This window comes from Gobius niger (assembly GCF_951799975.1).
Source record: "Gobius niger genome assembly, chromosome: 2".
NCBI classification, from domain to species: Eukaryota; Metazoa; Chordata; class Actinopteri; order Gobiiformes; family Gobiidae; genus Gobius; species Gobius niger.
The window spans coordinates 41,834,063-41,851,379 of NC_136853.1; the positions used below are offsets into that span (position 1 = coordinate 41,834,063).

Consider the following 17,317-nt stretch of genomic DNA (forward strand, 5'->3'; position numbering starts at 1 on the left):
CTCATTCATACAGTAAAACATGGCACGGCAACAGTTAAGTGAAATAATAAAATGTCAAACCTTGTCTTTCTATTTCCCAACCCATGTACGACACATTGTTCTAACCTAACCCTAACCTTTACCCTGACCTTAATCCCTAAGCCTAATGTATCGTCCAATGAGAATTAGCATGGGTGTGGTTTATTCCTTAACCACGCCCACGGCTCTTGATTTTGTCAAATGTGACACGTTCAAGGATGAGGTTTTGCACGACACATTTGTCCCCAGTATGTCCTCCTCGCCAAACCTCGAAAAGCCTTGACCTGCAGATTTATGCTTTGTTTTTGAAACCATGGCTGAATACTAGAATCTTTACTAAGGTTAAGGTTAAGCAGCTCTTCCCCTTAACGATGTTGCCTTTGACGACAACAACCAAAGCATATCTAAAATGCACGTCCAAGGTCATCACTTTTCAGGTCTCCCTCCTCCCAGCCTCCACCACCGCCACTCACGTTATTGTAACAAAGACCCATCCTTCCATTTACAAATGACATGCACAGACCAACAGCTAAATTGACCTTCATGTGCAGTTTTATTGCTTGCCTTGCTCAACCTCCTCTCCCTCCTCTCTCTCTTTTTAATCATCTTTATAAGCGGTCAGTCAAATGTGCTGACTCAGACGCATGAAAGGGAGGAGGGGAGAGAGAGAGAGCGAGCGAGAGAGAGAGAGAGAGAGAGAGAGAGAGAGGGGGTGTTTCCTGCAGTAGTTTGCTGACAGAATACTCATGAGTTTTTCAGGCTGCAACACAGACACACACTCGCACTCTCTCCTTTAACTCAGTGTCTGCAACTGAGAGTAGGGGAAAGGGAGGGAGAGCTGTGCTGAAGTGGAAACGATGTTGTGTAGAGAATAATTTAGGGGAAAAAAGCACTGTTATTAGGGACACAATTTTTTTTAACCAAATAAACAGGTCTATTTGCAGACTAAAATTAAACATAATATTAATATACACTGATTCTCAAATTTCTCCACCGGAAAAAGGTGTCTTCCTCTCTTCCGGTCGGTGGGGAGTCCTTGCCTCAATTGGAGGAGTTCAAGTATCTCGGGGTCTTGTTCACGAGTGAGGGACGGATGGAGCGTGAGATCGACAGACGGATCGGTGCGATTGGACTGTTGTTGTGTGAGCTGAGGCAAAGCTCTCAATTTACCGATCGATCTACGTTCCCACCCTCACCTATGGTCATGAGATTTGGGTTATGACCGAAAGGACAAGATTGCGGATACAAGCGGCCGAAATGAGTTTCCTTCGCAGGGTGGCTGGGCGCACCCTTCGAGATCGGGTGAGAAGCTCTTTTAGCCGAGAGGAGCTCGGAGTAGAGTCGCTGCTCAGGTCCAGGCATGTCCTATTGGGACAAGGCCTCGTGTAAGGCCCAGGACACGCAGGTGGGACTATGTCTCCGAGCTGGCCTGGTGTCGCCTCGGGGTCCCCCCAGAACAGCTGGAGGAGGTCCGCGTGGATCGGGAAGTCTGGGCATCTCTGCTGAGACTGCTGCCTCCAGGACCCGGGCACGGATAGAGTGGAAGTAAATGGATGGATGGATGGATGGATGGATGGATGGATGGATGGATGGATGGATGGATGGATGATTCTCAAATTATGCTATTTGGGCTTCTTCAGGTAATGCTATACTAAATTTGAGGTAACATAAGTAATATTAAATAATCTTTTTTTTTTTTTTTTTTTTAAAGTCCCTCCCTTTGCTGATTGCAGACACTGATCAGAATCCGCGGGATACCATTTTAACCAATGAGACGAGCTTTCCTGTAAACCGGCCTGCAGTTCCTATCAGGAGCTTGATCATTTGCCTTTGAAATTTCTGTTCCTGCTCCCCTCATTTTCCAAACTAGGAGGGACTTTCTGGTTAAAGAGGGGAGGAATTTGATTGTTTACTTTCAAACTTCAATCTGTCAATCTGTCAATCTTACAAACTATCACTTTAATGTTGCCTTGAGGTAGACTAACGGAAGTGAGGCAACCAGTCTGTGCCATCGACCCCTCCGACCACAACGACCACTCACTTGTACATGTTTTTAGTGGTGGGAAAACCGGAGTACCTGGAGGAAATCTTTGCAGACACGGGGAGAACAAACTCCACACAGAAAGGCCCGTCCACCTGGGGATCGAACCCGGACCTCCTAGGAGTGAGCCCTCACCACTGTGCTACCGTGCCGCCCTAGTGTAGTGTATGTCCCTGTCCTTTTGTTTTATCTGTCCTGTTTGTTGCTGCTGTGGCCGTGGAAGTTCATTCTGCCTCCTCTTCCCTGGTGGTGTCGCTGCTCCCTCTGCTCCTGCACCCTGGTTGGATAGGCACACCTGAATCCATTCTACTCCTCCTCACCTGCAGTATTTAAGCATGGGCTCTCCGTCACATCTCTGTCAGCTCGTCAGTCTACTTCAGTGAGAAGGTAAGTGTATCACTGTTTGGACTTCTTCACATACTACTCACGGTTATCTGTAGTATTAGGACCTTGCCTCATTTTGTTGTTGATCACTTCATGAAGCCTCATCAACCAATGAGGCTTCATGTCAGCAAATGCCATCTGATGATGATCTGAATGTGCTACAATTGAGTAAGTTTATTTTTAGGCTTAATGGGGCTAGATGCAAGTTCCTGATTTTATACTCACTACTGCCATCTCAGGCCTTAGATCAGTGGTTCTTAACCTTGTTGGAGGCACTAAACCCCACCCGTTTCATATGCACTTTAACCGAACCCTTCAAGCGGGGCGTGTCATCACTAATCATACGAGTCGGGTAATTGTCTTGACCTCCACCGAACCCCTGAGACTGACTCACCGAACCCCTGGGGTTCGATCGAACCCAGGTTAAGAACCACTGCCTTAGATGCAAGTTGGCCATTTTATACTCACTACTGCCACCTCAGGTCATACGTGTAACTGCAGCTTCTATATTAAGCTCATACATGACGGCACTTCGGACCCGAAATAAACACCTTTTTGAGTGACAGTGCAGGATTTTAGAGGCAGTTGTGGTGAACAGGTCTGGGCTCATTCTACACATTAGGACATTGTTGGAACATGTAGGGGGAGGAAAATACATAATTTTAACATTATGAAACTCCGTATAGTCCTTTTAAACCCATTGATTCCTTATTTCCATAAACCAAGGCTTCAGTCACATGATCTACTGGTTCATTTGGCACGCGAACTTAGCCTGACACACACACGTGGAAGCCTCACTTCCATTGGCCCATCACAAAATATTTGACTGATTTTTGCTTGTATTTGCTATTTTTGACTTTTATTATTCTAACTTTTTTTTCTGCACCTCATCAGATCTTTGTGTCTGCTCACCACCACTCTGACGCAGGTCAAATATTTCAACAGCTGGTACATGGTGTGAAAAGTTTGATAAGCACTGTACTATGCCATACACTCAACATCCAAGGACCGAGTCAGGTGCAGGCATGGAAACATTGAAAGAAGGTATTTTCGAAATGAAAGGAATGAATGTGCGAACGTCTCTCACCAAATAAAATGTTTCTAGTACATTTTTAAACCAACTGCATGCAGCATCAATGTCCCCTATTAAATAATTCACACGCATAGCTTAATGGGCCTATTTTCCCGCTAGATGTTTTAACATGACGTGATTCACATACGTAGGTTGTGGTGATAAATAAAATTGCTTTGACAGAGTTTAGGTACTTTCCATTGCTCTGCCCTGGCCTCAACGCAGCTGTTCCGCTGTAATCCAGGGGTTATGCGGCCTTTAAACCTGGAAACATGCCTCTGTCCTGGGTCACCTCTGAAGCCAGTCCCTGCTCCTGTCAGCACACCGACGCAATGCGGATTCACTGCTGGGCCGTCCCAATGAACAGGGGACACCTTTTATTAGGCCTAAGTTTGACACTTGTAGTCTTCCTATAGCCGACTGGAAGCTGGTGCTCGGATGTAAACGTCCCTAGATGTTTGCCAAGTGAGACTGGGGCTAGGTTGGTTCTCACATTGCTTAATATAGCCACACTAGAGGCTGTATTTTGATACTGATATATTGTGTCGTGGCATTCTTCTTCTTTTGCAACAATCAGTTTGGAAAGACAACATTGAGGTGAGGATGCATTTTGTAATTTCAATGCATTTCCCCAAACTTTTATGGCTGGGATCATAAAAAAAAAAAATGTTTTAGACATTTTTAGCTAGCATGCTAAAGCCATGCGTTAGCTAGCCTATGCTGTTTGTAAAGTGGGCACTTAGTGATGGTTGTCCCAAAATCACAAGCTTAGGCTAGTCTAATATATATTTAGCTATACATTTGTATTGTAATTAATTTCATTCAAAACAACGTAGATTATCAATCACAGTTAATTGGGGGGGGGGGGGGAAGTTGTATTTTTTGCAATCTGTCAGGAAGATCCAGCGCACCTCCTGCTGTAAATCTACTGGCTGTCAGGTCAAAATACTGGGAAAAATTGTGCGGACGCTGCAAAAGATTTTGACATGAACGACAGAACCCCTCACCGTTGCTGTCAGAAGATTGCCACAGATGGCGAAGGGTGAAGCTGCCATCAGTGCCACATGGGTACAGAAGACATTGACACATTTTCAGTGATAAAACAGGAGAACTAACTAGAAAGCTTCATTGAAATTCAAGATTAATGATTTTTTTTGTTTGTCAAACCATGTGAATGGTTTGTAATTATATTTGTCTCATCCTTGATTGTGGAGCGGGGGGAGGACAGGGAGTTCAGCGTCCCGATGGCCTTGTGTATGAAACTGTTCTTCCGTCGACTGGAAGTGACTCGTAGATTCCGCAGTCTCTTCCCTGAAGGCATTACCTTGAAGAGACTGTGTGATGGGTGCAAAGGGTCCCTGGTGATTTTGACGGCTTTGTGGGTGAGACGGATGGAGTGCATGTCCTTAATAGAGGGGAGAGGGACTCCGCAGATCTTCTCCACTGCTCTCACTGGAGGCTCCTTGGGCAGGAGGCAGTGCTGGCACAGTGACACACAGTGATGCAGCTGGTCAGGATGGTCTCTATAGTCCCTCTGTAGAAGTTTCACATAACGGAGGCTGGGACTCTGGCTCTTCTTAACTTGCGGAGAAAGTAGAGACGCTCATTACTTTTCTTGACCAGTGATGTAGTGTTCATGGTCCAGGAGAGCTCCTCTGTTATGTGCACAACCAGGAACCACCCTCTCTACTGCTGCACCGTTGATTGAGCATACTGGACCTGCAAAATGGCCTCTGATATTTATTTTGGCCTAACCCCGTCAGAAGTGCGGAGGCTGGTGTACCAGTTTACATTTTCCCACAAAGAAAAAAATTCCTCAGCGTTAGAATGAGACAGATGGAGCAGGTGCTGATTGTTTTAGCGGCTTCCGCAGGTCTCACTCATCTCTCACCATACGCTCTGCTACAAGCTTGGCATGTGCCACGTGTTTCAACAACTATTCTTTGACAACCTGAAGAAGGTTATGCTTAAACACCAGTTAGGGCCAAATGATATTTGGAATGTGGACGAGACTGGATTGACTAAAGGCCACAAGCCAAACAAAGGCACGGAAAGGTTTTAAACGAGTGGGAAGCATCACCTCTGCAGAAAGGGGATTTCTTGTCACAGTTGTGTATCTGCAACTGGAAGCAGCATCCCCACATAGTTTGTTTTCCCCAGGGTGAGATACAACGAAAAGGGGAACGGGGGAGCTAACATTTCTGGATGGATGAAAGAGGCATATTTTGAAGAGTTTTTCATAATTTCGTCACATACACAAAATGTTCAAACAAACCCTCCCTTCTGCTTTTAGACAGTCACAGTTCCCATCTGTGTGTGAATGCCTTGACTATGCAAAAGAATATGGTCATTTTCTTTTCACTCTGTCCCTATTGTTCACACAAGCTGCAAGCCCTTGATAGATCTGTATATGGCCCTTTTATGCAGCTCACAGCATTCTCAAGAACTGCCCAACAGTGTTACAGCCTTCCTGAGCACCAGCACTGCTCATAGGCTGACAAGGTTTTTCCCACTTAGGATATCCAAAAGCCTCATGATCCAAGAAAAGTTATTTAGAAAAGGAAAAAAAAATGCATAAGTGACGTTCTAACACACTAGTGACACACTAGTAACAAAGAAGAAACTCTTCAGACAGGGGGAAAGATCAAAAGTAGAATCAAACGAAGAAATAAGCAAAGCAACACAACGAGTCCTCTGGGGATGAAGAGGAATGGTTTTGCCTCGTATGTGTGGAGCCTTTCTCAAACAGTCGTGCCAAGCAAGTATAACTTCAGTCATGTACAAGAACTGGGCCCACAAATTGTGCATAGCTGGCAACCCAGGGACCTACATTTGTCACCACTGTGACTCTGGCAACTCTGGGGATTAAAGTGCTGTTTTGGTTTACACAGTTCAATGTCAATTGAAGAAGGCCTTTGACACAGTGGGCCATTGCAATTATTGCATAAATTACAGCAATTTAGATTTTCATCTGCAGCTCTGTTTTGGTTAAAGTCCTACCGGGAGGGTAGAGAGTGTGAAAGTAGGAAGCGTTGAATCCGCCCAGAGTGCAAATGACTTGGGAGTGCCTCAAGGGTCAGTTCTAGGACCGTTGCTGTTTCAAGATCTCCCAGATTGCTGTCAGGGTGTAATCTGACAGCTTTATGCTGATGACACAGTTATCCATGTGTCAGCAAAAACATCTGCACTGGCTGGGCAACAGTTAACGCTGGCTTTACATAACATCTCACATGACTTCAGCTGTCCCATTTAACTTTAAATGTAAAGAAAACATTCTATGTGTTTCTCTATCAACCGGAGGTCCCCTGACCGCACCTTTTGAGGTTCAGTTAGAACATGAACCCCTTCAGGAGGTTTATGAAACAAAATGTTTGGGCATAATCTTGGATGAACACATGAAGTTTCAGAGTCAAGTAAACCACATCTGCAGGAAAGTCAAATCAAATGTGAACTGTTTTTGTTTTATTTGAAGAGTGTGTTGTCACACCACACGGCTTTATTGTATATGCAATGTTTGTTTTTTTGTTGTTTTTTTAACATCTGTCATACTGCATTACAGTATGGTCACAAACGTCAGCGTTCACTCTAAAGCCAGTCACTTCTCTGTATAAACAGGTAATTATGATATTTGACAAGAAGCCTATGAGGGGCATCATTGTGATTTCATGCCAAAAACAGAAGCTTTTTACTTTTGAAAACTTTGTTTTGAAACTGACTTTTAAATGTTTGAACACCTGTGTGTCACCACTGTTCTCTGGCCTCATGGAGAGACCTCTAAGGCTCTCTCAGACCCTCCACCAGGGCCTCAGCTAGCGGGGATTGTGTGCTCCCAAAGACAGTCTAGCTTCTTCTTCAGACGGGCTACACCAGGGGTCACCAACCTTATTTCAGCTGAGGGCTACTTTAAGAGCATTAAGTTGTTCGAGGGCTACCAAGTAAAAACAAATCCTAAAGACTTAAACGTACACTGTTCACTGATAGGATATTGACTCCATTTTATATTAAAATAGCTTTATTTTAAACTCATACCGAGTCACAAGAACCGAAATAACTGTAATTTTAAGAATTAGATTCAAGAAAATTAAGTCTTTTACACTTTAGAAAAAGTCCCAAGGGCTACTGGACATGCCCCAAAGGGCCCCTGGGTGCCCACGGGCACCACGTTGGTGACCCCTGGGCTACACTGTGGAACTCTCTCCCTACTGGACTAAAACGGCAGAGTAATTTTAACATCTTTGCCCGATTTAAGCCACTGTTTGAGCTGGAAGAGTTGTTCCTGTGTTAGAGTGTGTCTTGCTTGTTTAATAATGTGTATTTATTGTAACCTTAAAGCCCCCTAAGGACAGGTGTTGAAAATTTCACTTTGAAAATAACACTTTAAACAATGGATCTGGTTCGTCCAGTGTTATTGCTTTGTCCATTTTAAATAAATAAATGAAATGAAAATTAGTTCTTGTTCTAACTAAACAAATGTTGTAAAACACTTGCTTTTTTAAGAAAGGTGTGTCTTCATACTTTTTTTTTCACAATAGAGACAATCAACACCACATCGCTTTCTTTTGATTGTTTGATGATATTGGCCTGTTGCAAAAAACACAAGAATAGAACAGACAATAAGATACTTCAAGACAAGGGTTTTCATTTAATGCATGTATGATTATTGTGGGATGTTCTGATGCTGAGCTATGGAAGAACAGAACAGCAGAAACAGTCAATAAACAAGAAAACAAAACACAAAATGACAACTGAACAAAAACAAAATTGTATGTGCCATATTATATTTTTTGTTGTTTTGACCGGGCTGTATTATCGTGACATTGTTATGAAGCACATTCTCCCGTGCGTAATTCCCCCACCATTACGCAGTGGCGGTACGCGGTAGGGGCGGGCCGGAGCGCAGAGAGGCGGGAGAGTGGCTGCAACCTGTGGGAGGAGCTTCTCGCGGCGCTGGCTGCTGCAGCGGCTCCCCTCCACTCCTTCGCAGTTCATTCACAGACGCACACTGCTCCTTTCTGCCCGCGAGTGTGATTGTGCGTCTGTCGCCGCTGGTGTCCTTGCGCTCTTTCCACCGGCATCCCTTCACCTTCCCCCGCCGCCTCCTCGCGCCATGGCTCGGGAGAACGGAGACGTCGGCAGAGGGGAGACGTGGAAGAAGCAAGTCGATGACATTAAGAAGATATTTGATTTTAAAGAAGTCCTGGGCACGTGAGTGTACAATTCGCACTGGCTTGAACTTCGCTCTGCACTTGATCACAATTAGACACCGCATGGTTCAGCGCGCACGCGGGGCTGCGGGTTGATCCTCATCAGTGATCACAAAAAAATGTTCCTTATCAATGACACAAGACCTATCCAGTTGCTATCATTTGATTTTGCCTTTCGCTGTCTCTTAATACAAGCATTAACCACAGAGGAATTCGCCTATTCTTTTGCCACTTGTTCTTTGATACAAGTTCTGGAGAAATGCAGGAAAGAATGAGAATTGTGTACTGGGATGTCTGGTCAATGTATTTTCTCTTCTATTTTGTCATGATCAAGCTATGTAGACAAAAAAGTGTGTGTGCTTGGCCAACTTTAGGCTATCCCTGTGAGTGTCTATCTATTTACCTAGCCTATTTTTAATATCACAACAGCAGCAGTTGCCTTACTGGGCTTTCCATATTTTGCTGATTTGATCAAACACACTTTAGAATCTCTCTCGTTTGTGATTTTCAGACTGTTAAGCAAATGTCCAACAGTTGACAGTGAAGCAGCAGGTCCCTTGGTGCCTCATGTCTTTATACCTTCCTTCACGGCAAGGAAAAACAAAAAAGAAACATTGAGAACATTGCAGGAGAGACCCACTCATGGATGGACAAGAGGCTAGATGTGCCCAAAACCTCCAAATATGTGGCACAGCTTGGCATCAGTAAAGGCCATTCCTAATCCAAAATGGGACATCGCTATTGTGGGAAAGAGCAAGCTTAATCAGCTTTTAAGACATCGGAATATGATTATTCCTAATTCCAATCCACATGTTTTTTATGGATGGAGGTAGTGCAGCAATCTTGGCAATCATCGGACATTGTGTAAAACAGGGGTCACCAACCTTATTTCAGCTGAGGGCTACTTTAAGAGCATTAAGTTGTTCGAGGGCTACCAGTTAAAAACAAATCCTAAAGACTTAAACGTTCACTGTTCACTTACAGGATATTGACCCCATATTATATTAAAATAGCTTTATCTTAAACTCATGCTGAGTCACAAGAATTGAAATAACTGTAATTTTAAGAATTAGAATCAAGAAAATGAAGTGCTTTACACTTTAGAAAAAGTCCCAAGGGCTACTGGACATGACCCAAAGGGCCCCTGGGTGCTCGCGGGCACCACGTTGGTGACCCCCTGGTGTAAAACATGCCCAGTCCACTTACGGTAATGGCAGGTTGTGACAGGGAGGGCATCCGGTGGGGAAAATCTGCCAAATCGCCAAGTGGCTGCTCCATCGCGCGCACACCCCTGCTGCACAAGGGAACAGCTCATGACAACAAAGAATGCGTTGGGTTAGAAACATGTATCTAATGGAGTATGGCTTGTTTAAGACCTATAGCTGCAACTGGAGAGTCCCTGGATGAGTGCTTTGGGTGTGTGAAAGTTTTTGATAATGTTTTTTACCTCTAGAGGGATTGCTGCTGGTGGTGTTTGTTAAACCCCCCTGCTATGAGAGCGAGAGAGCAGCAAAGCTCTGTGCCAGATGCAAGGGAACATTAATAAAGTTCAAACAGTCCCAGTAGAATGTTTGCTGTAGGGAGTTGGCCATGTAACTTGGTCAAGGTGGAAAGGGCGCGAGAAGAGGCACAGTTTCTCGTCTCTTTATTTATGACAAGGGTGGATGCTTTAGAAATGAGTCCGTAGTTGGGGCAGCTCATGTGTTTTAGAAATAAATGTGTTCAGATTGAGATGGACATGTACAGAGGAGGGACATGGGGGATAGTCTTTACTTTTGCGTGTAATAAAATCGACAGAAAGGCTGTAGCTTGTGATGAACTCCCAGCATTTCCAACCCTTTCCAAGAAGCTCACCAAAGACTTTCTGTATTCCTACATGTGCTTGCATTAACTTGTATTTTTAGGTGCATTTTTGTTCTGAAGAAGTTGAAAGAGCAATGTGCTATTTCGGCCCAAATATAGAAAAGTATAAAGATGACAGTCATGTAGTTGTTTTCAAAAATCATCTTGGCCTCTCTCTGCTCGGTAAACGTAATGTAGTCTTCAAAGTATAAGCTATCTGCCACTTTTGTCAAGTAGAAGTAAGGTTAAGAAAAGGTCTCGGGGTAGAAGGCACTGCTGTAAGAGCTCAAGTCTAATGGAAGACCATTGTGGAGCTGTATGGATGTAGTGAAAGCGGAGTTACTTGGTGCGAGAGAAGATGCAGAGAGTAGGGCTTGATCGATGTGAATACATATATATGTTGTGACTAGCCTAGAGGCTGATGGGACTGATATTTGGGGATTTTACAGTTTCAGATATTGGCCAATCTAGCGCCGGAAAAAGCCGATATTTCCGGGACCAGAAATGATAGAGACTTACTTGGAAAGAGCAACGTCAGGGCTTTAAAACAAGTCCTCCCACGCCTTGTGTCATGTCATTTTGAAGTGCCGAATCTGTAAAATTCAATCGCTGAGTTAGTTTAACCTTCGCGATTGTATTTTTGGTCGCTACGCAAAATGCTGCGGCTAGTAACAATATGCTAATGCTAACGACAACTAATCAAAGCTGGGACAGAAACTATGATTGGATCACCTAAAGTAATACAGTAATCCAGTGCTGTAGCGGCCAAGTATTTGTTTTTACAGGAGACAGTTGAGAAATCGGTCAAAAATATTGGCTGAGAATATCTGCATTGGCCAATTAACATCTCAAAATATCGGCCTTAGAAAAACCTGTATCGGTCGGCCTCTAGACTAGCCATCAATTCTCCCATTAATTTAGCTATTCACTCCAAGCCGCCTGGTAGTAATTGAAATGTTTCTATTGAATGTAAGACTCCGGGGCGCTATTTTTTGCCCTATCATTTTCCTACGGGAACAGCATGAATCTGCGATATCAATTCTAGTCTGTCTGTCTGTAATAGGCTGCATGAGAGCTCTTGTAATCACTTCGCTAAGTGTCAACATGTCCTGCCGTTAGTGCGGGCTTAATAAGCACTTATGGAGCTGAGTGTACTTGTTTGTACGCTAGCTCATCTTAGTAATTCATATGTAATGGGGTCTTGTATGTGAGTGTAACAAAGCGTGGTCCGGTTCGTGGGGTTACACACACAATTGTATTTGATGCTATAAGGGAATAATTCAATTCACCCCTTATAGCATCACATACAATTGTCATAATTGTTCATTGCTATTGTTGACATATGTTAAATAACTGGAGTGTGTGGGTCAGTAGGGAGGGAAGGATTGGAATGAGGCCATTGCTCACGTCACCTTAATGTTTTGGAGTTTTTGTAGCTTTTTCAACAGCGAGAACATGGCTTGGAGATCTACAGCTTGGGGAAATGGATAGAAGAACAAAACCTCCCCTATCATCCATCATGTTCAAAACTTACTAACCCCATAGTAGGGCTGGATGATATAGCAAGAAACATATCACGATTTTCTTCCTCATATTTATCGATCTTTATTTTCGATTCGATTTTATCATTTCATAATAACAATTAATACATGTGGCTGATTCATGACATAATCTTCTATACAAACCTCAACTCAAACAATAACAAATTCTTTCCTCCAGTTTCATTTAACACGGAAATTGTCTCGAAATGGCTGTAAACCTGTCGATTATAAAGACCCCTGGCGATAATCGAGATTGAACCAAGTAGAGATTGCGAGTTTGATTAGATTTCGAGTTTAGCGCCGTACATGCAGGAGAATGAGAATGAGAATGAGAAAACTTTATTACTGTAATCCCGTGAAGGGCAATTCTTTCCAACAGCGACCCGACCGTACATACACACAGAACAAACATAATAATATATACAGTATGTGCCACAACGGGTTCACAAGGGTCACAACACAAACTCTATCAGTTCATATTTCAGTCTTCCCTCAGTATCTAACTTTGCTTTTCTATCGTGCCAGGCCAGAATGATGCAAGCCCTAATGGTGGGCGAAGTGTCCTGCTGTCTTTGTGGAGCAGATCAGCAGTTTCTCAAATCTTCAATCCAGCTCATCCTATATCAAGAATTTTACATACTCTGCGATGTTCATTTACACACAAGTGCCTGATTATGGCCTGCTGTCACCAAACTCCATCAGTAATGTGACAGAACGAGCTAAAAATACAGCCGTTATACTCTCACCTGTCTCAGCGTAAAGCCGCACACTCGTTCTGTGGAGGAAAGTGGGGACTTTGCCGCAGATGTGTTGCATGAGCTAATCCCTAAGCCTCTGATGGTAAATGAAGCAACATTATGGGCTGGGGTTTGAAGTTGAGTTTGGACTGTGGGGGAGTGAAACGCTACTTTTTTCATGGTGTTGCATCGAAATAATTAATTTGTTGCTTAGGATGAGGTTAATTTAAAATGTCTATCTTGACTATTGTTTATATCCTAGGGAAGAGCAGGGTGGGTTGGGTCCCATAAGACATTCATTCCCAATAGACATTCATTCTTAACTTTACTGCCAAGGCTTTCAAAGTGTTCCCACAATGAGACCCGTCTAAAATCATGTGGCTTTAATATTCAATAGAAACAGAATGATGCCAATTTTGGGTAAAGTGAGTCCTTCATATAGAAAACCTTTTAGAAACAGAAAATGGTAAACCGTAGTGTTGGTTATTATTTATCTTGAATTACTGCCATTGATAACCACTAAGATCTACAGGAAGCATAATAGATGGAGGAAACCTGTCAGCACCTCCTGCAGATAAAGGGAACTGCTTGAGAACAACAGTCTCCAAGTTCTGATATTGTTGTCCTTGTTTACAAAAAAACAGAAGATCCACAAAAACAGACCAGCCACCCCTCCTTCAATCACTCCTCAGAGGCACTTCCCCAAAACATGTATAACAGGTGTCAAGGATGAAAGACTTGGGACATCAATGTTACATTTACTCAAGTACTTTAAGTAACTTTTTGAATTTATTGTACTTCTTGGAGTAGTCTTAAAGCAGAACTAAGTAATGTGTTTACCTTAATAAATCCTTTTTGTAGTCCCTGTGGGGGTAATACAAGTGTTTATGGGATGATTGGAGGGTCTTTCATCTCCCCCTGGTGTCTCTGGCCAGAAAAACATGTTTGCAACTTGTCTGCCACCGGACCGGAGCCACCAATACACAATAATGGAATCACGAAGAAGAAGCTAACATGCTAACATGTCTACTCTACTCACCTCTGCCTTTGTGTGACTCAACCCCAACACAATTTGACCTAATGCCATTTGAGTTGTTTTCACCTACAGCCAAAACACATGGCATTTAGTCAATGATTAAGAACATAATTGGTCTTTAGATTAGTATTTTTCGTCATGGAAATTATGATCAATGAAAGTCAAGGTGTTCAGTGTGAAAGCTGACTCACACTTGACAACCAAAGCTTTGAAAAGTTTGTAGTTTTTTGCTCTCGTTTGCTCACCTTCAGGCAACTGCCATCGAGCATTCATAAACCGTAAGTGACAACACACTCAGTGACCATGACCTCTCAGTTTAGCCCGGTGTCTCTTTTTAGCACTAAAACACTGCGAGCCCTAACCCTCCCCGCTCTCTACTGTCCATCAACCTTGGACCAATAGACAAACCTATCCCCCGTGTTCTCAAAGCACTGCCTCTATGTCTTCCTGATGTCCTCTCAGTGTGTGGGCTCCCTCCAGTCATTTATCTGTCCGGTGTGAGTCTGTGGAGGAGGCAGGTGTCCGGTTTTCTCCTCCCGATGTGAGTGTGCAGTCTGTGTCTGTGTCTGTGTGTCGCCGCTCAATAATTCAGGAGCGACAGCCTGTGCTCTGAGAAGGGTCAGGTGAGCTCCGGTTCTCAGCGGGGGACCGGACTGTCGGGACAAGTGCAGGAGGAACTACGAGCTCGGCCCCGTAGAAAGGGGAGAGACTTGTGATTGTTTGAAAAGCTGCTGTATATGATTGACTTCCAGATGTTGAAGGGTTAATGAAAAAAAGGGGGAAAAAAACCTATATTATTCTTTCTTTTGACTTTTGTTTTTGCAGACATGCTTGTGTTTCAAAGAGGTTAAGGTGGGTGGTTGCGAGATCTTAGACGTAGTTGTGATCGACTATAATAAGGTGCGCTTGACCTCAGTTGTAAATATCCTCCTATAACCTTTTACTCTTCACAAGTGATTTAAATGGGAGCCATTTCAGATTTTAAAAGCAAGGGAGACATGCACGTAAACACTCTACACATTGTAATCGTAGTCATGGGCTAATTTGATATCACTAATATAATGAATCATAATAGGAGAATATCTTATGATATCAGAAGAGAAGAGGCAGAGTGCTCACTGGATCACCGCTTAGTAAAGTAAATTTGCTAAAAGGAAATGGCAAACAAACTTACAAATCAGGTGCTCAGCTCATCCTCATATCTTTTGATATCAATTTGACCTTGGCTAATCTAATACTTTTATTTGTACCAAAACTTAAAGTAGAACAGTAAGCAAGTGTTCGAATAGTGTCTTATGTCAGAGCAGTAGATCTTGGTGTTTTTGTACTTGAAAATCTCATTATCTAATATTTATATTATAAAATTCAGTGGCTCTTCTTTTCCAAAAACTACCACCTCAGAAAATAATTCATGTCTGTCTACACCAAGACGGACTAATGACTGTCTGAACCAGGTCATTTTTAAACTAAAACCAAGTTCAAAACGCTGCTTAAAGCTGTACTAAGGATATGGTACATCAAATTACACAAAGTTGATAATGTTTTTCACTTAAACTTCGCTGTAAATACTGTTTAAGTGGCGCTAGCCCGCATTTAGCTTTGCCCTTTAGCCTGATAGTGTGTATTTGGGGCCTAAAACCCGGAGGCAGCGAAGTTGCAATTGTGGTTTTCTGGCCAGAGAAACCAGGGGGGAAAAGGACCCCCCCAATCAAATCATTAACACTAGTATTACCCCCAGAGGCACTACGGAAAGGATTTATTAAGGTAAACAAGTTCCTTTGTACTTTAAACCAAGTTCAAGTATGGGACTTACAACACTGCAACAGTTCCAATAACGGTTCTAGGACAATCGGGGAAAACACTCCAGAGTCCCATAGAGGCAGCTTGTGTAATGTACCACCACCAGTATCCATAATGACGATCCATAATAATCCTTCTAACTATTGGCAAGTTCACATTCGTTCCCCCTGCTGGAAAGCATAGCTCTGATGTACTGTGGGACATGACGGTACCTTTGAGGTTACTCTGCCCTTAATTGATGCTCCACTTCTTCTGTTTTGCTCTGCTCCTTCTTTTACTGCTTGGCTTTGCGGCTTGCTGTTTTGGGGACCTTCTGTCCCACTGTATGTTCACCAAGATGTCCCTCCTGTCCCTCCTGCTCTTGTGTTTTACTGAATTTGAAGCCCAAAACCTACCAAATTTGCAAACAATGCTTTATTCACTCATTTTTATGTTTCTTACTATTTTCACTACTTCTGCTTTACAGTCAGACTTAGAGGTGGATTTATGTTTTTATAAATTAATGAGAATAAAATATGAAGTGGATATGTTCTAGATGACTGTGAAAGTGTTTGCTTGCGCTTGTTTTGATCCATGTTATAAATACCGTCCTAGTCACAGACAAAAGGATTTTATTTGTTGAGATCAAAGCAGCTTCGGCGAAAGTCCCGGTTTTTGCTGTCAGCTGTTAGCGACACTTTTATCACTGCTCGGTCTGTTGTTGCAGCTTGTGAATTCATGCATCATCTACATCCTTAGTCTGTGTATTGATCTTCTTGTCCAGCTTTTTTTTTATATCCGAGAATGTAAATTCCTGATCACGGCGTCAGCGATAGACCATACAACCGTTCTGTGTGCAGTGTGGTTGTTCTCCCGGTGCCTGTGTGGGTTCCCATCACTAGCACACACACACACACACACACAATGACTAATCCTCCAGCTATAGGTGCTCCCAAATATGGAGATCAATCAATAAAGTTGTTTTGTATAATCCAATATCACAACAGGGCTGCACAAGCATTAGCAGAATGAAACAAAAACAGAACAATTTAAAGATGGGCCCTCCAATGCTCCAAAACTGAAATCTCAAAATGCAGTGGGCACATTTCCCTAAAACAACAATAAAGCTTTATACTGTGCACCTCAGACTTCAGAGCAAAATAGAGCATAGTTGGACAGTCACAGTGTGCAAAGTCAAACAGTCCCATCTGCAATACCAGCTTTACAAATACAGTATTGAGCAGTGGGGGCTGGTGATGGACTGGTTATATCAGATCTTCTAAATGCATTTACCACCACTTGTCAGACTAAAATTAAGCATCTGACCACATATCAGCAAATACCAACGGAACAGGCAATACAGACAACTCTTATTCTCAAAGCATCAGACCAACAAGGCAAAAGTTTTCTCTATAGACGGCAGTCAAACAGCTCCAAAACATAATTTAAACAGCAGACTACTGAACAGTAGATTATCTGACGATGCATTTACTCTCAATAAATGATATGAGAGCCATGTATTTCCTAAAGTTAACAACAGCACTGAACCCGGACGCAAAAATATCTTTCCTTGGATAGTTGGAAGATCGGCCAGTCACTAGTCATGAGAGTGAAACGTCATACATATATCAACCATCTTACAGGGATATTTCAGGATTTTTGA

The 17,317-nt window shown here is 43.0% G+C and overlaps 1 protein-coding gene across 1 annotated transcript in view; it reads left to right on the top strand.

Annotated features, from left to right (window-relative positions):
- The first annotated feature begins 8,477 nt into the window (after positions 1–8,477).
- Positions 8,478–17,317, top strand: part of camk1da (calcium/calmodulin-dependent protein kinase 1Da) — a 103,657-nt gene continuing 94,817 nt past the window's right edge. Inside the window, exon 1 of the mRNA XM_079552500.1 lies at positions 8,478–8,720. Coding sequence (XP_079408626.1) covers positions 8,623–8,720 — 98 coding nt within the window. The 5' untranslated portion in view covers positions 8,478–8,622. The remainder of the gene's footprint in view (positions 8,721–17,317) is intronic.